Source organism: Leptosomus discolor, chromosome 11 (genome assembly GCF_034619465.1).
Source record: "Leptosomus discolor isolate bLepDis1 chromosome 11, bLepDis1.hap2, whole genome shotgun sequence".
Taxonomy (NCBI): Eukaryota; Metazoa; Chordata; class Aves; order Leptosomiformes; family Leptosomidae; genus Leptosomus; species Leptosomus discolor.
This window is the reverse complement of record NC_141401.1, coordinates 20,487,283-20,510,172: the sequence shown is the minus strand read 5'-3', so window position 1 is coordinate 20,510,172 and position 22,890 is coordinate 20,487,283. Positions and strand designations below refer to the sequence as shown.

Below are 22,890 nucleotides of genomic sequence, written 5' to 3'. Positions count from 1 at the left end.
AATTTAGTGGATTGAGAATGTTTTGCAACATGGCTGTACCTCGAAAGCCAAGAAGCTGTTGTGTTTGCAAAGATGGTGGGTGTGGGATGATCTCAGTGCTCTCTAGGCATTGCAAGAGCATCAGTTCAGAAGCTTTAATATATTAAAAATGTCATGGGTTTTTACTTGTGTTTCTCAAGAGCTGTTTCATATGTATCTATTTGCATGTACATGCAACTGTGTAAGTAACCAGATGGTTTCCATACACCTTTATTGATTCTTGAATATGAGATAACCATTGTATCTTCTTCACTCATTTAAAAATATTTCTGTTTTTGAAAACAACTCATATATTTGTTATGGGTTACTTTTATGAATAAAGTTTGGGTGAAAATGGTCATTATTTGGAATGCTGGTTTGTTTTGTTTTGTTTTGTTTTTTTCTGTTGTTTGGAGGGCTTTTCAAGAAAATATTTTCAGGTTTTTGGGTTTTTTTTGGTTTTTTTTTTCCTTCTGGCATTCTGGGGATAATCCATTTTAAACTTGCCCTATTTGCAATTACAAAGGAAATCTTTTAATACTTGAGATCAGATAGCTGGATAGCTTTACCTGAGTTAACACAGATCTGCCAGAGTGTTCTCTTAGGGGAAAAAAAAAAAGGGAAAAAAACGCTATATAATGTTATGCTGCAAATGGATTTAGAACCTACTCAGAAGAGTTGCTCCAAGTAATTTTTTTGGTAGCCAAATTTTTGATCTCTCTGAAAATACTGATCTTTTTTTCTTTGTAGATTTTCAGCATTGTATGTGTATCTTGGAAAATTATTTTGCATGGGAAATGCCTTTTTTCTTTTTGTGTAGACAATTAAAATTAAGCTCCTGTAGCCTTTTATCAATAGAACAACTTATTTACCTCAGACATACTAATTAACTTGTCTCTTGCTTAAGGGTTTGGCTGTTAAACATGTATTTAAAAAAGAAGAAAACAGTTTTGGTGTCATGTATATTGATGATCTAACTATAAAAGTCACTGATATTTTGTGTTGATACTGTATTTCAGTATGCCAGGGTTTGGATCCCTGATCCAGAGGAGGTCTGGAAGTCAGCAGAACTTCTCAAAGATTATAAACCTGGAGATAAAGTCCTCCATCTTCGACTTGAAGGGGGCAAGGTAGGTCTGCATATTGTTTATAAGCCGATTGGTTTTTGTTCTTGACTGGAGACTGGTGTATCTAACACAGGAAGCTGTACTGTCAGAATACATTTGTTTTTATGTATGTGCAATTATTTTTGTCCACCAACTTCCAGTAGTATTTTTTTGGAGTGATAAATTATACTGTTTAGTTATAAAAATTCATTTACCAGATTTTAAAAATAAATAAAATTTTAAAAATTGTCACTTTTATCCAACTGCCTATTATGTTCAGTTGCATCATCTTTTTCTACTTACGGTGTTAAACCTATAACCCTGGTTTGATATTCCAGTGAGAACAGCATTGCTGGGAGAACAGTGTTGCAGAGAAAGAACTGTGTCTTTGAAGTCGAGTGTAGCCATCAGAAGATTAATAAAGATAAAAAGGGGCAAGGATTAAGGGCATTACAAAAATCATGCTGTATATGGTATAGAGAAATGGTGACGTGTCTATGAAAAGCTCATATCCTTCTAGTGAAGGCCTGTTCATTTTTTTTCATGCCATTTAAATGATTATTTAATTTTAATATATGATGACGGTGATTCCACAGATCATCTAATGGAAAATAAAGGTCTACTGCAGTTGGTCAAATATTTATTTTTAATTTCTTTTTTTCTTACCAGTGAGCAGCTTAAATCCTACTTTCATATAGAGGCCTGCATAGCAATGAAGTAGAAAGAACAGATTGTATATATAGAATAGCTTCTAAATAAAATATCTTACTGGAATGAATTTCAGTCTTTGACTCCCTTACATTTCTTACATGGCAAGCTCAGTACAACCTTTTTCATCTGACAAGATTAATTTTTCCCCACATATTTGAGACTGTGTGGTGATGCTGCACACTTGCACATTGCATGTAGATGAATGGGGGTGTTTGCCAGTTAAGTCACATTGTGTTGGGACAAGGAAATAGCAGGTAAAAAATTCATTTTGGATCTAGAGACAGATGCAAATAAAACCGTCTATATTGGAGATTAATTGTATCTGCAAAAATGGTAAGTCACATTTTTTCAGTTACGTATTTTTCACGGCTTTCTGCCAATGTTCTCATGTCATATTACTGTGTATGAAGCTGGCTGTAGACCGATGGGAATCTACTTCCTCTGTCTGGTCTGCTCAAGAGGAAAATAATATGGAAAAACTTTTTAAGTTTATGATATAACATACTTTGTTTTATTTAATAAAAAGATTTGGCAGCAAAAGCAAGGGGTTTGCTTAAGTAATAGTCTAAAAAGATACTATCTCTTTACGGTTGCTCGTTATGCATAGAGAAAACCCTTTTGGGGTATTTTAAATCACATTTTTGGAGGAAGAACTGCTAACTCAAATCACCAGATAATTTAAGTCTTGCATTTTTGTAACTTGGGCATGTTTTACTGCGAGAATGGTTGGAGGGACTGAATGAGGAAACCTAAATACCAGATTCTTCAACACGTGTTTCCATTTGATTTTCAGGACCTAGAATATTGCCTAGATCCAAAGACGAAAGAACTCCCGCCCTTGCGAAACCCTGACATACTTGTTGGTGAAAATGACCTCACAGCGCTCAGTTATCTCCATGAACCTGCCGTTTTACACAACCTCAAAGTTCGATTTATAGACTCTAAACTGATCTATACTTACTGTGGCAAGTACTCTTTTCATACCATAATCTTTACAGAGAATGCCCCAGGCAGGAAAAGGAAAGTTGATTATTGATATGTCTGCCTTTAAGTTAAAGTCATTTAATGATAGAGCATTTCGTTGGGCTATTCTTATGAAAGTCCCTATGTTTGTGTTCGTTAAGTGCATCATGAAGACTTGGAAGTATTAAGGTTCAGAGAAGATTGACTTCGCTTGTGTTCCTCTAGCTACCCAATGGACTCTGTTTATAAAACATGTATTCAGCAATTGTAGCTGGCCGGTGGGATTCTGGGCTGATTGGTGTTCCCCTTAGGCTTGCTTCGATAGGCATGGGCTGGAGGAGGGCTTCACGTGGTGCAGATGCAGGAGGCTAGCCTCGCTGTTTGGTGAAGTTATGGCCCAGCTATGATGCTTGCCTCTGCGTTGAGCTCCTCCGTCTCTCCATGGAAGATACCAGTTTATTTTCTTTTTCATGTTTTCCAATCAGTGCAACTATAGGAGTGATTTGTAATAGTGCATGAGCCAATGCTTGTCCGATTACAATTAGGAACAATCTTGGTTTGAATAATACCATTTAACTCACAGTAGAGGTTACCCGAAGTTGTAATTCCTGTGATATATTCAGGTGGCCGGAATGGGGAGATGTTACTTTAATGATTGCTTCATCATAAGTGCAAAATTGCAGCTGAGTGGTCTGTTTTAAAGAAACATTGTGGAATTGTTTAGGCTTAAAATTGAGATTTCATGCTTCTGAGCATTTTTCTCTGTGTAGATATGTTTCTTTTAAATCTCAGTGTTTAGTCAAAGTACATTGCTAACTTTTTATTTAACCTTTCAATATACATATACTTTGTAAATTTTCCAAATATTTCTACAGATAAACTAGAGTCCCTTTGGACATTGTGCTAGTGCATAAGAAACAGTTTAAGTCATTAGTGGATTTTTTACATTTTAAGCTGAGTGAAACAAAACATCAGATGATGATGTGGTTGCTAGAAACCAGATATTGAAAATTTCCTTCTTGTAATTGTCTCATTAAGGCCAAGACACAGTTTTCCAGTATGTGTAGTCAAATTATGATTTTCATATTCATTGTAGCCCAGTTTATGCCAGCAGAAAACATACCTCATGATTTCTTTTTTAATATGCAATTTAACTTTGTCTCTAATTAGACTTTTGTAGGATGGTCCCAGTTCTTGGTATCGCAAGCCAGAGTATACTGAGCCTTCTTGATGTTATCATATGTTATTAGACTTATGTTTATAATTTCGTTGTACTTTGCATGCTTTGCACTGTTTTGCAAACTATAGAGTAGGGAAGTTGTGTTGCAAGGTGGCCCTTGACAGATATCAGCTAATCATGGCTGCAGGTATCTGAAGCAGGAATTTGTGTTTTGCGGCTGAAGGCCATGTCCTTTCCTCATCTGCATGTGGAATATGCCAAGGGTCAGATTTTCCCTCTTCTGGTCACTGTTACAGCTCCACCCATGGTGATGGGTATGGAGAGCTAAGGCAACCAGCATGTTAAACCTGTTGTGATGGACAGACTGCAGGCATTGATGGCGTGCCACGTTTTGCTAACTCTGGCTGTTGCTAATCTGCAGATGCTCAGCAGAGTGCATCTACTCCCAGTCTTGCTTTCAGCAGGGTCCAGGCCACGGAGGACTGAATCAGACTTTGCCACCCTCTGCTTGCAGCCAGCCTTCAATCCCGTAGGAGTGGGAGATGATTCATACCCATGTCTCATCCCATCATGCAGTCAGAGCATGACTAGAGGCACAGAATAATATAAGTTGGAAGAGACCTCTGGTATTCTTCAGTGAAGCTCCCTGCTTAAAACAGGTCTGACCAGATCAGGTTGCTCAGGGCTTGGACCACTCAAAGTATCTGAGTATTTGAATATCTCCAGTGATACCATAGCCTCTCCGGGCCATCCCTGCTGAGGGTGCATGTTCTGGTCCCAACACTCGCAAACCACCTCAGTTCCCCCAGTTTAGACATTGTCTATGTTTCTCTCCCTAGTGCCCCCAAGGCAAAGCTCTTTCTTGATGGGGGAGCGTCTTGTGAAAGGGCTTTTGTGCAGCTGGAGTCTCATGGCCTGTGCTTGTAAGGGATTTTCAGTCTGAGTTTTGTGGTCCTGTGCCTGCTTATACCACCATACCCCTCCCATAACACAGCCTGCCTGGTTTGTGTTTCAGCTGCTTGCAAACATGCTCTGTGTTTAGCATCATTTAAGAGGCTTTCAAAAGGAGTGTGCTGTCTGCTGGTTTTGTTTTGCTGTGTTTGGGAAAACATCATGGTTTCATGTTTTCCCTAGAGCAGCTTTAGTTGTGGGTTTGGCTGGTTTTATAATTTCTGATAGGGCTGGAAGGCCTTTAGCTCTTCATGGGTGGGTCTGCCAAAGGGCCTGTGGTGGGGGAGCTTGGCTGGCTGTTCTGCTTCCAGACAAGACTCAAGTGATGATTCTGGGAGCAGCATGTGGTTTTATTAGAAACATGTGGATCTGGTAGCGTGGGGGTTCCTGGTGGTCAAAGTGCAGGTGAAGGAGGTTTAACACTGCCTGGTGACCTGAGGAATGCAGTGTGCACAGTGGACTTACTAGCTCGGGTTGTCGGCATATGTACGTTATGTTATAAGCTAAGGAAAATAAAGTTGGCATGTGAGCCTTTAAAAACTTGATCCTTTGGCCATGGACATTGACCTTTCAAACCACTCTTACCGGTTCCCATCCTGAGTACAAGTTACTTCCCCTCTGCACAGGTTATTGCCTTAGAGCTCTGCCTCCAGAAGAAGCTGTATTTGCCTCATTAATCTGACTCACACATTAGCCAGGTTAGTTTAAATATCCTGTGAAGGTGGTTTGAGCTAACCCAGTTGATTTAGCCCAAAGGAGATTAAAACCACTTTAATCCACCAAGAGAATTACAGTAACATTATTTGCAACCAGTGGAACTAGAACTGGGATGAATGGATGGACGTCCATGGCCCTAGAAATGAATTTAACCATGCTGTCTTAGTATAATACATCAAACAGATATTAAATTCTTCAAAATTTCACTCTGAAGTAATCCAAACTTTTAAACAGAAAACCTGATTTCTTAATTTCAAGTCAGCTTTTTACCAGCAATTCAGAGGTGATTTGTAACTTTGCTTTACTGTTGGGACTATGAAATGAAGAATTAATGAAGGGTGTTGAAAAGGTACAAAGGAAAATGTGAATGCTTACATGGAAAAACTGCTGTGGCTGTCATGAAAACTCAGTGAATGCTGCTGTTTAGTTCAGATGTGTGAAGTACTGCCTGCTATGCAGGAGAGTAAACTTTAATTTAAATAGATACATTATTTATGTTAATATCCAATTTGTCCACAGATGGGTGAATACATTCAAGATAAAAGAATTAGATACACTTATTTTGGGTATATATAAGAAGAATGGCAAAAAGAGTATCCAGAGTTCAGTTTAGTCTAAGTGTAGGAACGAAAACACACATAAATCTGATTTGGGAAAGGCCATGATATTTCTTAAAATAGCAATATGATTTAGTGGAGATAAAAAAAAGTTATATATAAATTAATCTGGATTATAGTCCTGTGAGACAGACTGATTTAAAAGTTCCATAGAGGCATGTAATTCCGAACTCACATGTTTTGGATATTTCTAGATGGTGGTTGCTTGTTGATTTTACAGATCGCTACTGAAGTTAAGTGATTTAATATGCTGGAGACTTGTCTTGGGGCTGCTTGTTTTGAATTCGAGGGTTTATTTTTGTCAACGTAGCCAAAAGCAGGAAGAAATTGTCTGAAGCCTCGCATAGTTGGGTTTTTTTAATGTCTCTTTGATTATAGACTTGCAAAGCCTGGCAGGCTTACCTGACTTTTTGCTACTTTTTCACAGTTACAAAGGGCAGATGTTAAAAACTGAGGCGAAAATATTCCTTGAGTCTGCTAGTACTGAGGTCCCTTCCCCTCCCTTACCCCCCTCTTGTTTTTTGGCTCATCACTACAGCATTAGAACTTGGCATAAATTTTTATAGAGACTTTTTGCTTGAGCTCCTGAGTCATTTCAGTGAAGTCATGGCTGATGGAAAAACACTGACTCTACTTATATGGGCGTGTCTAGATGTAAAACTTGCCATGTATTTGAGGAAATAGATTGAGGTCTCAGATCTCTAGTGAAAGATACTCTGCTGTTGTTTAATGTTTTTGCTATGGTTTGTGCTTGGTCTATAAATGCATGACAGGATTTAAAAATGGGATGATGCTCCCAGCAGCAGTGCCAGACTGTAGATGCTTTCACTTCCCTTCTCCCAGCTTTTCTATGGAAAATTTCTTAGACAGACATCACAACACTATAATCTGCACAGAGCAGAGGGCTGGACTCTGCATTGAGGAAGCATGTATGTGTGCATGTGAATTTCTGAATAAATTTAGAAGTGAGTTGAGTGCTATGGAAATGCTTCTGGTGCAGGTTCTTCAGGGATGGTTTGTCCATGTGTAGCATGCTTGCTATAGACACTGTGCAGCCATCTGCACCTGCATTGTTGCTTTTAGGCACCAAAATATATATGTAAGAAGAAAGTATATTTTTTAAATGGCCACAGTTAAAATTAGAGTTTATTTTCTTTTCCCATTGTCATATTGCCAAGGTGAGGAGAAATTGCCATGTCAAGAGAGCACGGTTTGCCTGACGCGGCTGGGTCTCATGTGGCAGTGATCAGTGTTTTCATCCCTGCACTGAGCAAATAAGTGTTCCCTACCCATTGTAAATGCTGCAGGAGGGAAAGGTATAAGTAATCTTTGTCAAATCATGCCTGTGGGCAGAGCAATCCTTGTTTCTCATGAAAAAGAAAATTGTACCGAAAGCATTTGAGATCTCACTTTGTGGCTGGGAAGTTTGTATGGAGTAAGACTGAGTTTTCCTGTGCGGGGAGAGGAAAAGAAGGGCATGAGTTTAGGAATACTGTAATATTAAGTGGTATTAAAACAGACAGATAAGTGTTTAATTGGGGTGGAAAAATGAGAAAATGCAAGGTGTAAGTAGTTACACACGCAGATGTGTAAGATGAGGGTTTTACTGTGCCTTCTACAGTTGTAATTACTCAATTTCCTGACATGAGTGTGTACTGCTGTGTATCAGCCCTATGAAATGTGTCTACATGTAGATTTTTTGATCCCTTTGAGGATCAAAATAGTTGGTGTTAAAGCCATTTTTTGGTTTCTTTTATTTTGAAACAAATGTTAGTAATTCCTTTTGTTTCTTTTCCTTTGTAGGTATCGTCTTAGTGGCCATAAATCCTTATGAACAACTGCCTATCTATGGCGAAGATATCATCAATGCATACAGTGGCCAAAATATGGGGGATATGGATCCACATATCTTTGCGGTGGCTGAAGAAGCGTATAAGCAGATGGCCAGGTTTGTAGACCATGAGTCTTGAATGCAATTTTTTTCTAAAAGGAATAAAACTTAACATTTCTGGCTGATGGCCTTCTCTTTAATTTATAGCTTATGAAGTATTTTGCAAGATCTGTCTTTAATCCAGTGCTTTATTACATTTCACAAGAGGGTAAGTTGCCTAAGTTAGTGAACAGTAAAGCCTTATGAATGCCATGGAGATGATGGCTACTGACAGGTTACAGGAACAACCACAGATCTCATCAGTATTTAGGTCTAAAATTAGACCAATGCTTTATAAGATTATGTTGTTTTAATTTGATTATCAAAATGTGGAGATACTTTTTAATCATCAGTGACTTTTTAAAGAGAAAAATGCCAGATTCTTAGCTGTTCCGTATTTATATGTGACACTGACAACAGAAAAAAGATCACTCGGCTTATGAGTGCTATTATAGGCTCCTAGTGGAGTCAGTAAAGTCCCAGCTACGTAATCTGCCTGCGGCTGTTGTTGGCTAGAATTAAGAGGCAGCAGAGGGACAATTGCACAGTGCCTGAAAGCAGTGTCTCTAAGGACACTGTAACAGCTGCACAGGAAATCCTCGTTTCTTTAAACATTGCATGAAAATGCACTTGTCACCCAAGGAGAGTGGTTATTAGAAACTTCTTCACCTTCACCCCAAGACCCTGCCAATTTGAGGAGCTTTTGAAATACTGTTTCTAGGATAAAGATCTTTTGGGCTACTAGGTGGTCTTTGGTTAACAAGATGGTCCCTGGTATCCTCACTGGTGAGCTGCAAGCTATTGATACAGTTTTGCTTGCTGATAATACAGCTCATGATTGAATTAATCAAGTAAAGCAGTGGCAGATCTCTGCATTAATCACAATGGCCCTCAAGCCATACTACAGGAGGGGGAGACAAGGGGAGAATAGGCTGAAAATGGTAAAATGTTCATCTTTCCAGTTAGCTATCTGTTCATTTAAGAAGCCAGGTGACTGCTGGAATTAATAAAATGCTCTGTACTCTGTGAAGTCACAGCTGCACATGTGAATATGGTGGTTCACAATACCCACGTAATAGATAATTTTCAAAAGACAGCGGTACAGTACAGTGCAACATTTCATGACTTAGGGTAACTGCAAAATAGCCAATCTTTCAAAAATACCCTACATCTGCACTGTTGAATGGCAGAGGTATTTGTCTTCTTTCCTTTCTGCTATGAAAACAGACATTTACTCTGGTATGGGAATATAAAGGCAAAACTCTGTGTTGTGACAGTCACATCTGCGTTGTGGTTCTTTCAGTCTGGATCACTGTTGTTTTACAGATTTAGAGCACTGTTGTTTTAAACAGACTTGCTACTCAAGTCCCTCTAAAAGCTCTACAAAACAAGAATTTATTAGCCTTATTTTACATCTGAGGCATGGTACAGTGACCTGCAATTATATGTCAGTGATGGATGTAATCCAGATTCCCAGAATTTTTATTCTTGATGCTAACCAGTGGAAGTAAGAGGTTGAAGGGGGATCTCTCTCCACTGTCTGCCTCTAAGCGCTGTGTGAAGCAGACTTACTTCTTACCTGTGTTGAAGTTTCAAATTGCTGGATCGGATCGCCTGTGTTCTGTGTGCTTATTAGCTGAAGCCTGTGCAGTGGAGATTTCTGTCTGCCACCATCTGCATTCTCTGCTGTCAGATGAAGGCTCAGATTTTGGCTGGAGTTTCTGCTGTGGTTTTTCCTTTTTGTGTTAATTGCCTACTCTTTAGCTCTTGCTGCGCCCTCCAGCAATTCTGCTGTCCTGAATAACAACAGATAAGATGCGGTAGAACTTCCTTTTTGAAACAGATGATGAGAAATGATATCTTAAGTAATCCTCTTGCATTAATGAATTCCTTCCTTTGTGTGTTTGCAACATATTATCAAAAATTTGTTATTCTTTTATGAATAACTGACAGTACTTTCATAGGTGCAAAATAAAATCTGAGCACAAAATGAAAACAAAAAAATTCCTCTACACTGAAGTAACAATTTCATTGTTTATTTAGTTTCACAATGTTTATTTCCTTTTCTGTCTGTCTATTTTTTTTTGGCTTGTTTGTTTTTTAAGAACTTTTTCTGTCATTTGGACAAACTGGATTTGCTCGTTGAATTTTGTTTTCTAACACTGTTTCCAATGCCTTAATAAGTTGTCCTGCCCTTTAACTTCAGTGATACTTTCTACATGCTGAACAAATCACCTTTTACTCCTGAGTTACGAAGTTAAAGAAAAAAATGTGTAGATTTACATTTCTGCAGCTGGTTATTTAAAAATGAAGATCAGATTGTCTGTGACTATTTCATTGGCGCTTTAATAATTTTGTTGAATATTCATATGGTAGCTACTAGTATGGCATTAATCTGCATTTATGCATGTAATTGGTGGGATTTATTTTTCTGTTGTTTCTAACTATATTTAAATGAATGTTGGAATAATTAGTGACGATGCTTCTATCCATAAGGTTTCAGTGAGCTCTTTTAAACATTTATTGCTTAGGTCTTGTTAATTTATAACGTAATGATTTAGGATTTATCCTTGCTAGCTTCGTTACTTCATCTGCTGTAGCTGAGAAACTCCTTCCATGTGCATGGTTGTAACTAAATGATCTCTGTGGTCTTCTTCAGCCAAAGAAGATGGCCCATGACAGCAATCAGGAAAGCTAGTGATTGTACACTAAATATTTGCATTGCCTCTTCAGAAAAAATACAGTGCAAAAATGTTGGCTGCTAGAATGACAGGGATGGAGCTCACAGCTGGCTTGTGCACGAAAAGTGATATTCAGGAACTGCTTGCATTATTACCTGCAGTATAAAGCAGCACATAAAGATACCTTTGCATGTGAAATTTTCTGCATAGAGAGAGACAAATGGTGTGCTATGCGTGGGCAGTGAAGTGGTTTGCCTGTTTGGGCATCCATTATCTGCTCCTTCAACAGCAGTTCTGTCACTCGTTTCCATTGGAGGGTTAATGAAAAGGAATATGGATCGTCTTTACCGGCAGGTGACAATTAAATGGGTGATTGCTGTTTGCTCAGTACCTTCTTGTCTTTCTCAGCACAGGAAAATGTGCACAGCTCTTTTAAGACTAATCTTGTTTTGGATTACCATTTATTTTCTTCCCACCCACCGCCTCCCTGACTCTCCCCTTCTACTCCCTCCTTCTCATCTGTATCTTTGTGCCCTTTTCCTTTTCTCTCTCTGTCTCCTGCTGCTTTTCTGCACAGACCGACAGCTTCATTTCCACCTTTCCTCTGCTGTGCCCAAAATAAGCAATGAACTAGTTTTACAACTGCATTTAAATTGTGTTAGACTTAGGGTTATGTATGCTTCGTACTTACCAATAACTTCATTTGTTTCGGTTGTATGATCCTGAGCCAGGTGTTCCAGAGCAGATCCCTTCCTCTGTCCGGGCGGGAGGAGATCACCTGCGAGCGTGTCCCAGCTTGGGGGGAACAGGATTGGTCGGATGGGGACCCATCCGAGGGCCTCCCCCCTGCCACAGGGCTTCTGTGCAGAGCGGTTTGGGGGCTGCTGCGGTTCTGTAGGAACAACTGCAACAAGCTGTGCTTTTGGAAAGAGCTGGGACCTGCTCTCAGAGGTCTGTCTCTTCTCACAGATAGGAGTGCATTGTTCATGGAGAGCTTGCTTCATTTGAGCAAACATATACAGGTTAGGGACAATGTTTAAAGCAGACGAGCAATTTAAAAGGAAGTAGATTATTATTGAAGAACTTATTTTTGTCTCAGAAATGTAAACTACAGTGTCAGCATGTGAGTGTTTGCATGTGTTGAACCCTTTGAACTGCAATGCATACCACTTTTGTAAGTCAGCATTTCCAAATTGTTAACCAAAAAGTTCAGTCTTCACAGTTAGCCCTCTGTGGAAAATTGAGGCAAAGCATGAGTTGGCAAGTATTTGATTTTTAACTGTATGGTTTGCAGTAAGAGGAGATGTTGATGATTATACTCTTGAAACTGTTAAGAATTACATTAACGGATGAGACTAATGATTATCAGTTTCCTAACACTATTAGGGAAAGAAGTTCTAAATCTTTCTTACACGGTATCCCTTCCCCTGCCTTGTAGGGGTATATTGTGGTAATTAAGATAATGTATTTTTTTTTTGTCAGCGCTTTGTTGGTCTGATTTGTTCCATCCTACTCATGGTTGATGACAGATACGGCAGAGTTCAGTGCTTTTCAATTTAATGAATTAACCTGGAGATTTCCTTCTGATTAATTAGTAAAGTTGTCTAGCAGAGTGTAAGTTGAAAGTAACATTTGGAAACAGAATTACATACTGATGAGATCCCTATAAAACTTAATGAATACCAGGACAGAAAGCAACAGTGTTTAATAAAAACGTCAGTCTCCAAAGTTTTGCTTTTTCTATTTGGACAAAGTTTAATAATTTATTCAATGTTAGTGTGTATCTTTTTCATTAAATTACCTTTAATAAGCAGGCTGCCTCTCTGTTTTGTCAGATTTTCAGCTTGTATCTGATGGCTCTCAGCTACAGGAAGATTTTTTTCATAACACTTTCTGTTCAAAAGGAAGCTTGGTGAGCTGTTGAGTAGGTGGTTTGAAAGCACCTTGACTGACAGTCTCCAGTTATCCCAGGCATACCAAGATGATGTCCTCTTAGAAAAAGGCATGTTTGATCAGCTGCTGCTTTGCTTCTGAGTGTCTGATAAATGGATACTCCATTGGCAGAAGTCGGGAGGGGGGTGATTAACAACCTGTCAAGACCTGCATCCAGTTACAAAATGAGAGCCTACTGTGATGGGTACTGTGCAAACACACAGCGGCCTTCTTTGACTTACGGCTTTGACATATGACTTCTTAAATGAAAAACTTACCTTGAAAAGAGGTGGTACTTTTGGGGCTCTGTTGTTAAAATTGGAATGAAAAGGGAAATTGTCCTTTCTGGTGAGAACAGATGATTTTGGAACAGTCTCTATACTTTGGGTCTGACATTTTATGGTGTTACGGGTGCAAGACAGCAGATGGGGTAATCAACTTGACGTAACATCCAGGGACCTACTTCTCTGAGCAGTGATTATTTTTAGGCAACAAAAGGGTTAAGTATGGTCGTAGCTGGAAGCTAGAGTTCATGTGAGGTGTCCTGCTGGTAGCTAAGCAATGAGCTTTCCTAAACTATTGCAGGAGTGACCTCTGACTAATCCCTAGATAAATCAGTTGCATAGTGCTGGCTCATCTTTGTGCTCCTCTGGAGTGCAATCTGTCATGATTTTGCAGCATGTGCTGACCTCAGTTCTCTTCATTTGTATGTGTTGAGAGATGTTACTGTCAATTCATTATCTTTTCACCTTTTGCCATTTTTACAGTCAAGAGCAGTGTTTTGTGGATACAAATAAAATGGGAAGTGGTGTGATTTGTTAACTAAAAAGTTATGGGTAATAGTAATATTTCGCCTTCGTTTGGCACTTTTGTGAGCACATCTCAAAGTCCTCTCCAGAAGAGATCAGTATCGTTATTTCCATTTTAGAAGTTGAAACAGACATGAGGGAGTAGGAGAGCAACTTTGGGGAGTGCGGCAAAAGCAGGGTGTAGAGCCCCTGAATCAAAAATTGTGATCCAGTGTCTATGACTTGATCATAACAGCTCGACAATAAAATGCGTGAGAATAGAGTATGTAATTGATAGTGCAGCAGTTAAATGAGTTTGCTGGTAACATTCTCTCCAAGCTAACTTCTGTTCAGTATACAAAAGGGAATGTGCTCTATTTGGCGTGCCTTCATTTCCTGCAGCCTTGAGGGGTCTCTGTGCCAGGTGACATCTATTGCATAATAGCGTTTGCTTTCATGGAAGGCTTCGTGTGTTCCAGGCACTTCACAAGCATCACCTAAGTCTGTCTCCTTTAATACTGGTGTATCAATTTCTGCTTGTATAGAAGACAAGTAAGGCGGAGATGGTATGCTGTGGCCACGTCTGGATCAGCCCAGAGCTGGTCCCAGGCACTAAGCTTCCAGCCCATGGTCCTGTGCTCAGAACGTCCTCTTTTCTCCAGTGGCTAAAGATGTCAGTGAGAAATGCTGTTAGGCTTAAAAAACCAGTTAAACTCGAAGTATATTTAGAAATGTGATTAAAGAACAGGGTTTGTTGGACTAATGTTTCATGACTATTAAAAATGAATGATTTTACAAAGAATTTATTTACTGCTTAGTCGGGAGCCATTGTTGCGACTCAAGGTGCAGCTGAGCAGTTCTCTGAATGCATGGCGCCTGTGAAGACTGGGATGTGTCAGGTCAGAGCATGTTAGATCCAGATAGTCAAAATAAACCGATGGGTACAGGGTGTGCAGGTGGAACAGAGAGAGAAATGTGGCTGCTATTCTGCACAAGAAGTGGCACTTGCTCCTGGGGCAGAACTCACTTTTTCTTCCCCCTGCCCCATCACATCACCACAGAATGGTTCAAAGCGCTTCAGTCTCTAGTAATAATCCTTAGCAGTTACATAGCACTTGCACATCCTGGGCGTTCCACAAAAGTTACCTTGTTAATCCACACAACAGCCCTTTGAAGGTGGAAAACATAATTATCTGTGTCAGGCCGCACCTTTTGGGATGTGCCAATACAAGCGAATTTGGAGGCTTCGGCACGGGGAACAGCAGGATGACGTGACTCTGCGGGGAAGGAGGGGCTGTGCCCGCTGTGCAGAGGAGCACTGTGAGGAGGAAGCTTTAAAAATGAGGGAAAAGGGTTTCCTGCAGTACAGGTAAGGGTAGAGCGCTGCGGTGGCATTTATCAGTGCTGCCTGGTTGCAGGGGAGACTTCTGCAGAGGAAGGTGACCTCCAAGGGAGAGGGGCTCAACAGCTATGAGGACGGAGAGATTTGCTTGCTGTAGGAAGCAGCTGGAAAGAAGGAGGACAAAACGGGGATGCTTTTCCCGTGTTAAGCAAGCCAAGAGCCCAATCCAGAAACAGTGGATAACAGAGCTTATTTAGGGCTGCAGAGAACTTTGTGATTAAAGTAGTTTGTTCAGAAGGTTGATGAAGGGTAAGGTGTTGCATCCTGCCCTCGATGTGAGAGGTGCCGGGAAGGCTGCCCAGACCTGGCTGCTGCTGTTCTCTGTCAGTCCGAGAGCATTAGAAAACTGCTGAATTAATTCTTATTTATTTATTTATTTATTGAACAGTTAAATTACTTCTATTTGAAAAGCAAATCCTGGCTTTGTAGAGTTGCCAGTTTTTATAATGGCTTCTAACAGATGCTGCACACCCTGGGCTGAATTTCAAAGGCCTTTGGACTGAACAAGCGCTGCTAAACACGCACAGCCTTGTTTGCTGCCACGCAACACCACACTTCGGCAAAGGTGAAGCTAAATATATTGCACTGACTCATGCTAAACCTTCCAGAGCTGGTGGATTTTTACCAGTTGGTTTTTACAGTTGCCTTTCAATTTAGACCAAAGCAATTTTGGTCTTTTAGAAAGGCAAATAACTGTAGTGATGGAAGCATCACACAGGAGTGGAGCATGATTACCCCAAGAGTGAACCTGGGACTTACCCTGAGAGGGGTCTGGGGAGGGCAGGTGTTGGGGAGAGCACAGGCTGGTGAGCTCTGCAAAAAAAAATGCATTTATCTCTCGCAAACCACATTTCATGCTGAAAAAAGGAGAGCGTTCTAGGAAAAAAAATATGGTTGTATTTTGGTTTCAAGTTTACAATCACTGGTATTTTTAGGAAACACTCTGTTAATTTCAGCCTTTATTCAAGTCAGACCTATTTAGTGAGCCTTCAGATGAGGTGTGCAAAAACGTTATAATTTCATATTACACCGTGGATTTGTCCTTCTGTTACTTTGTTCTTTTCCCTGCATTCATCTGCTATGCATCCTTTTTCCTGTGGTGGAAGATGCCCAGTTCCTTGAAGACAGTGCTCCTTTTGGCCTGCTGGGCCTGGCTGCCTGCGTCTGGGAAGTTCCTTTCTAAATTTCTTAATAAGTTAATCAAGCTGCTTTCTGTGAAGCTCACAAAACGTTCCATACTACAGAGAACTCAACTTATATTGATAACTGATGAAAGCCAATGAATTTAACAAGAAATGGTTTTAAAATCTTTTCTGTGGGTAATTATTCCAAGACTGAATCAGCTTTAGTTTGGAATGGGTGGAGTATTAGGTGTATTTCTCTACTGCTCTAAGATCAGTATGTCTAAAGTACTTGGGAACGTTGATAAAGTAGTTACAATGCCACTTAGCACTTCCACACTGCTTTTACTTTCAGTGCGTTGTGTAAACTTCTTTTATTTCATCTTATCAATGAGGAAGTTACTTGGCAAAATTTTCTGTGCTCTTATTTTTTTTTATAGCTGCCTCATGAGGGGAAATGACCTTTATTAAACAGATTGGTATAGTCATGCTCTCAAATACAAAGATGTGTGAATGTATAGGATATCTGACTGTAGATACTGCAGATTATTTTGGTCATAATCTGTCACAAATATGCAATGGGGATGCTGAGAGATTGATTGCAAAAAATAGATTGCTTACTTAGGTCAGAGTTATGTTTGCATTGCTGGAGACACTCAGTCATGTCAGCTGCATGTATGTATGTGTATCCTTGCACAGTTTGGAAATCTGCTTTGTAGTTTGGGGTGTAAAACATATCACTTATCTTAACCTGGATTTGTATTGGTCCCTGATTAATCCTGTGGCTCTCGGAGTAGCTGCAGATAATGGAAGTATAGCAAGATTTCAAACATGCCAGCATTTCAAAAGGAATCCTATCTGACCTTTAAGCAGTGGCATTAGTTTTAAAGTTGTTTTCTTGGGTTGGTTTCCCTGCTGCTGTAATTCAGGATGGCATAGGATGGCATATCACTAAGTTCCTTTTGTCTTTGATGGGCACGATGCACATTGATAATAGAGGTAATTATGTGTGTATGCTGAGAACAGGATCTTTCCCAAATGGTCCCTGAGTTACAGGTTCCTTACCTTGGAGTTTGTGTCAGGCTCTTTGATCACTCAAAATTCACTGTTTTCAAAATGTAAAGCAATTTCAGACTTACAAGTCTACCTTATTACTACAGAACTGCAGTAGAGGAACAGCAGTGAGATAAAGCAGACATGACTGTCATTGACAGATTAAATAAAAGCTATTTATTGTGTTCTTATTCTTGCATTGAAGAAGTAGGAGATTTCAATGTTTGAAGATCGCTGCCTTTAGCAGTAGTTTGTGCTGGTTTGATTTCAATAAAAAATGAAACGCTTGCATGCCATGGGGTTAGTGCCCTTAGTCATAACCTAAACCTGTTATTCCAAAAGAAAAGAAGAAACCAGTATCAACTCCACAAAAAAAAAAAAAAACCAACAAACAACCAAAATAAAAAAACCCAAACCCACAACAACAAGCAAAAAAACCCCCAGCAGATTTAATTAAACCTCTTAGCACTGCAGCAGGGAGGAGAGGAGATGTGCTGAAAGTGGTGGCCTTCAAATCACCCTGACAAGAAGCTTCCTTAAAAACATCAGCACCTTGGCAGTGTCCTCAAGAGTAATAAACATAGATGATTTAGGATCAAAGGCAAATACTAACATCCTTCTTATCAGATTGCCCTGTTGTTTCATTTCTTCATTTTATATTAATGATATCTCACTCTGATCTTTTCTGCCAATCTCATCTATGTTATATGGCATTGAGACACCTCAACTTTGAAGTAGTTCATCACAGGCAAGCATTCAGTGTCCATATCAGAGTCTTTAAAATCAGCTGTTAATGATAACGCTTTAGCCAGGTAGAGATGCTGGTGGCTTGGGTATGAATGGATTGATACAAATATCGAGGTTGATGTCAATAATTCTGTATTCCTTTTGTTTTCCCAGGCTGATGTTTTTGTGGTGTGTATGCTTACATACATCTATTTAACATGATTTGCTGTGGAGTCATGAGCCTGAAAGACAAGATCAAGTGATACATCCAATGCATCAGTCATGTGAAGCAAAAAACCACAAAAACAATATTGTGCTTTGATGATCGAGTTTAATAGCTCCGGGCTTCTTTAATCCCCTCAGAAATGCTTATTGATGGATAGGTTTTTAACTGGTTTAGTGTTCCTGCTTCAAAGAGGGCTTTTCTGTTGGTACAGAGGAAGAAAGTAAACAAAGATATCTGTAGGGATTTTTCAGTCTATATGTCTTGATTATCCTGATCTGTTTGGACAGTTGGCTATGGAAATAAGGGCTGTGATGCAGTAAGGTGTTCTGGTTTTTGAGGGAACCAGCTTCAGTGGGTGTAGTGATCTGAAGGAATGAAAATTATTTGAAAATTGACAACTCTGCCTTTAATGTTGGTAACTTCAATGTTTCATTTCTTGCACTGGTTTTTCCCATTTTTTGCCTCTATTTTTCCAGTGGTCGATTGAAATCGTTAAAAGCTGCCTTAGATAATGACAGCTACCAATGTTTAGTCAGTGTTGTTGCAGCATTCTGTACACATTGAAGGTGCCCAGTGACAGTCTTGCTCTTGCTTCCACTGCAGCTGGCAACTGTGACCTCATGGGAGTAGCGTTTCCTCCATTCTGAGCCCTTCGGAAAGTGTCTCCTTAGATTTCTATGAAATACAGAATTTAAAGTTAGTAGTAGTCAATGCTACTAAAAGTTCTGCATTAAGATACATGCATATCCTCCACAAAGGTTTTTTTCACATCTTGAAAACAAGATTTTTTTGGTTTTTTAGACCACTTTTGGGTTTCTTATGCATTGTTATTTCATTCATATTCTACAAAACCCTTTTCTCCATGTAATGTATCTCAAGTCAGTTTGTAGCAGTCTCTTTTTCCCCAGTGCTCAACCTACTTTGAGCAGAAGCTATCTTCAGTGTTGAATTTTGCAATGATTTTTCAAAGTGTAAAAAAACCCCTGCTGGAATGTAGGTTATAGTTAAGCTTCCAGGAGTTAGGTAGCTTTACATCTATTCTGTTTTGACACTCTGACAGTGAATTTCCTCACAAACATATTGCCTGTCAACAGAATTTTGGAGGTAAAGCAAAATTGTCTTTAAAATTTACCAGCATATGCAGATATCTGTTTCTGACCTTTACCAAAATTATGACATGAAAAATTAGTGACTGTTATTGCTCGTGCTATGGCCATTGCTTGTCATAAGGAGTGGAGTTGTGTATGGCTTGGATACAGCATCTGAGTATTACCTTTGAAAATTAGACATCACCGTTATTTTTGTGATAGATAACGCTATTTTAAATTATCAGTTATTTATTCCATAGTGAGTTACTGTTCTTTTATTTGACAAGAAATAGCTGTTACCCTCACATGACGCTTCAACTATAGGCCTGAGAAAATGGATGTGGAAGACTTCTGAATCAAGTCCCCTGCTACTGCAGGCAGTCTCAGGCCATCATTTCACATTTCAGCTTGTGAAGTGTTCGGGCCTGTCCTCTTAGAACTGAAGTGTTTTTTTTGATTTTGTCATTCTTTTATTCTTCTGCATTGTTCAGAAATGGCAGAAGCTGAATGTGATCCTGACCAATACCTGAACATATTTTGTGTTTCCATGAATGGTAAACTGCTCCCAGTCAATCTGCTTCAGTCTGCTGGGGTTAAACACCTCTTTTCAGATAATTTGGCTTAGTATTGTATCACTATAATGTTGTTCTGCATCCTAGGATGCGATTATTATCCACTTTTGGGTGAAAGAGGACTCTCCCACCTTCTCATCTCCCGGCTTGCTTTCCCTCAATTCTGTTTGCAAAAGCATAATTAAAATGTTCCCTCTATTCAGAAGTAATCTTAATTTTTAAATTGTCTAATTATGGGCATTATTCAGAGAAGAAGCTCCAATAAGATGAAGTGTTGCATAGGTGATGGAATGGAGCATCAGGCTGCAAAGTCGTGTCACACATAACGCTGTTGCTCTACTTATTTGTTTCATTGTCCAAAAGTTTTAATTGTAGCTTTTTTCCTGACTGGTGACATGTTAAGTGCTCAAAATGTCAGGTCAAAGGTTGGGGGCTAATGATGTAACTAAAAATACCTCCAAAGGTGGTGTTTATACCTGAGAAAGAACTCAAGGTGTTGTTACTTGTGTTTTCTGGGGATTTTTTTCCTTTGTTTTGGTTTGGGGTTTTTTTGTTATTTTATTTTGTTTTTAATGCAGCCTCATTATGAACATTTCATTTTGCATAAGCAGAGGTTCTGTTTTAGGTGGACCATTGCTTATACCAAACCATTAAAACTAATTCTCACAGCATTTCATGCACTATCCAAGGTATTTTGATTCTATTTTACTTGTTATTTTATTTTCAATGTGGCGTTTTGTTTCCTTAAAGTGTAATGACATAAAAGAGCCCTCTGCTGAGCTGACAGAGCTGCCTGGCAGGACTACCCCACCCTCCTTCTTGAAAGACTTAAGTATCTTGCTGCCTGTGGTAGGACATCCATATGCCAAGTCTTCTGTGGGGTTGTGGCAGTAACAGCTCATGCCCTGACGCTGTTGTATTTGGGGTGTTGAGATGTTGTAATTTCTCTTTCTTCAAACGTTAAGTGTGATCTTGGGTGTTTTGTTGTGTTTTCCTTTCTCTCTGCCAAAAAGCAGAAAGAATAATATGCTAGAGAATGGTCACTCCAGTGTGTTAAAGCAAAACAATGGACTAATGTACTTTTGAAGACAAGAGAGGCTCTGAGCATGGATGGAGCACTCGCAGGGCGATGAGAGAGGACTCCGCAGCAGACAATGAGTGAGCCCTTTGTTTCTCATGGTTGCGGTAGCTGCTGCAAACACAACTGTTCCTTGCAGAAGAGATAGCAGCAATGTTTTCAGCTCTCGCAGACCCAGCCCAATCTTCTCTAGGCGAATATATGAAAAGTGTGTATGTATATGTGCTTACACAGTCGGGCAATAATGTGTCCCTTATTCCTGAGTACACGGATGAGTGCTAAGGAGAAGAGTACGTCTTCCTATCTTATGACATGGGGGAAGGAAACTCTAGGCTAATTAGCAACAGAATTCCTAAGAAGAAATTATTTCAACCTCATTTTTTCATTACTATGTTTGAAAACGTGGAGCTCCCTCCTCTGCAGTGCTCTGAAGAGTCTATTGTTTCCTACCACTCCTGAGCTCCCGATGCGGGGACTAGGGACTGCAAAACCAGCATGCACTTTCCATGCTATCACACATGTCCTTCAGGGATGTGATGGTTAGAATGAGACACCTTTATTTCTGTGTTCCTCTCTTGGCAACAGAGTTAGTTTTTTTGGTGACAGTTTTGTGAGAAGTATGTAGACTGAGTGCTTTGTTTTCTGAAAGCCTTCTGTGCTTTGGGAACTAAGCTAAAAATAATTTGATCATCAGAGGATATATTTCATAGGACTTTACTTTCCCAAGTCTTCATATATTTAATGATAGTTAATAGATGAAACAGAGCTTGGTGCTCTACAAATGAAAAGGTTGTTGTGTGGTTACCCATCTCCTGTGTTAGGCAGCTCCTGAATCACACCAGAAGTTTCATATACCATATAGAATAGTATGGTGGGGTTTTTTTATTTGAAAGAATACAGGAGGAATAAGGGAGAGCAACGCTGGTCCTATGAAGAAATTGTTCTCTGTTTTTGACTCACTGCAGGAACTGTCTGTGTGAGAGGAAACTTCTTTGTTATCGGTTGGCCCATTTAAGCCAGCCATTATGCTTTCAGTTGGACTTCTCCCCCATCCTTCGTCTGCTCTTTTTGACCATGAGCATCCATGTAACTCATGCCACCTCCTGACATGCAGAGCTATAGGCTATACCTAGTGCCCATCTACCTACCACTGGTGGACTCTGGGAGGGGGAATGAGGAAGAAGCAAGAGTGTTTCTGCTTCCTTTCCCAGCTGGGAATCTTCATCGCTACTGCAAACCATCCCAGGCACCACAGACCTCCCTTAGGAGCTTGTGCAGCAGGGTCGATGGCCAGTGTAATGAGAGGTCTCATCGGCGGATTTTCATTTTCCTGTGACCAAGGCTGGCGTCTCTGTCAGTTCAGTCTCTAACCTGGACTACACACAACCTGGATTCAAGCTAAATAGTTATGCTTTCCCACAGCTTCTCACTGAGGCTGACAGCTTGGTGTATGTGAATGTGTGAACTCTGCTGTAGTCATTCACACCTATTGCAAGTGTTAAATGGAAGTTGAGAACATAAAATTAGGTTGCTTTGATCTTCTTAACACTTTCCTATTAAATTTAATTCAGCACTCAGCCATTTCGAGTAATTTCCTTTTACCAAAATGTGGAAAATCTGCTTCAATCGATGCCTTCATTCAGTTAAACAAATCCCACCTTGACTCTCCTGGAGATGTGTGGCGTAATAGAGGCTCCTTTAGCCTATGTCTTTGTGGAACACCAAGTAGATGCTGGAGTTGTGCTCTTATCTGGGGGCTTGGCGATGTTTTTGAAGATAGTTGGCAGCTTGAGAGTAACAACGTGATCTGTAGTTTAGCTTCGTCATTTCATCAGCAGTTTTTTTTTTGACTATCTTGGAAATAGAACCCCAGATCTTCTGGAAAACCTGTAGGCTACAGAAACCACAAATCGTTTTTCCATGCATATTTCTTCGCTTCCCCTGCATAGCACTTGCTGATGGCTTCAGCAGGCGTTTGCAGGCCATGCAGGCAGTATATGTGCTGCCTGAACGTGTGCGTGCCTGAAATT

The 22,890-nt window shown here is 39.8% G+C and overlaps 1 protein-coding gene across 1 annotated transcript in view; it reads left to right on the top strand.

The window, feature by feature from the left end:
- Positions 1–22,890, top strand: part of MYO5A (myosin VA) — an 85,195-nt gene that overhangs the window by 4,309 nt on the left and 57,996 nt on the right. The window contains exons 2-4 of the mRNA XM_086471340.1: positions 1,038–1,148; positions 2,629–2,800; positions 8,067–8,211. Of these exons, the coding sequence (XP_086327466.1) occupies positions 1,038–1,148; positions 2,629–2,800; positions 8,067–8,211 (428 nt within the window). The remainder of the gene's footprint in view (positions 1–1,037; positions 1,149–2,628; positions 2,801–8,066; positions 8,212–22,890) is intronic.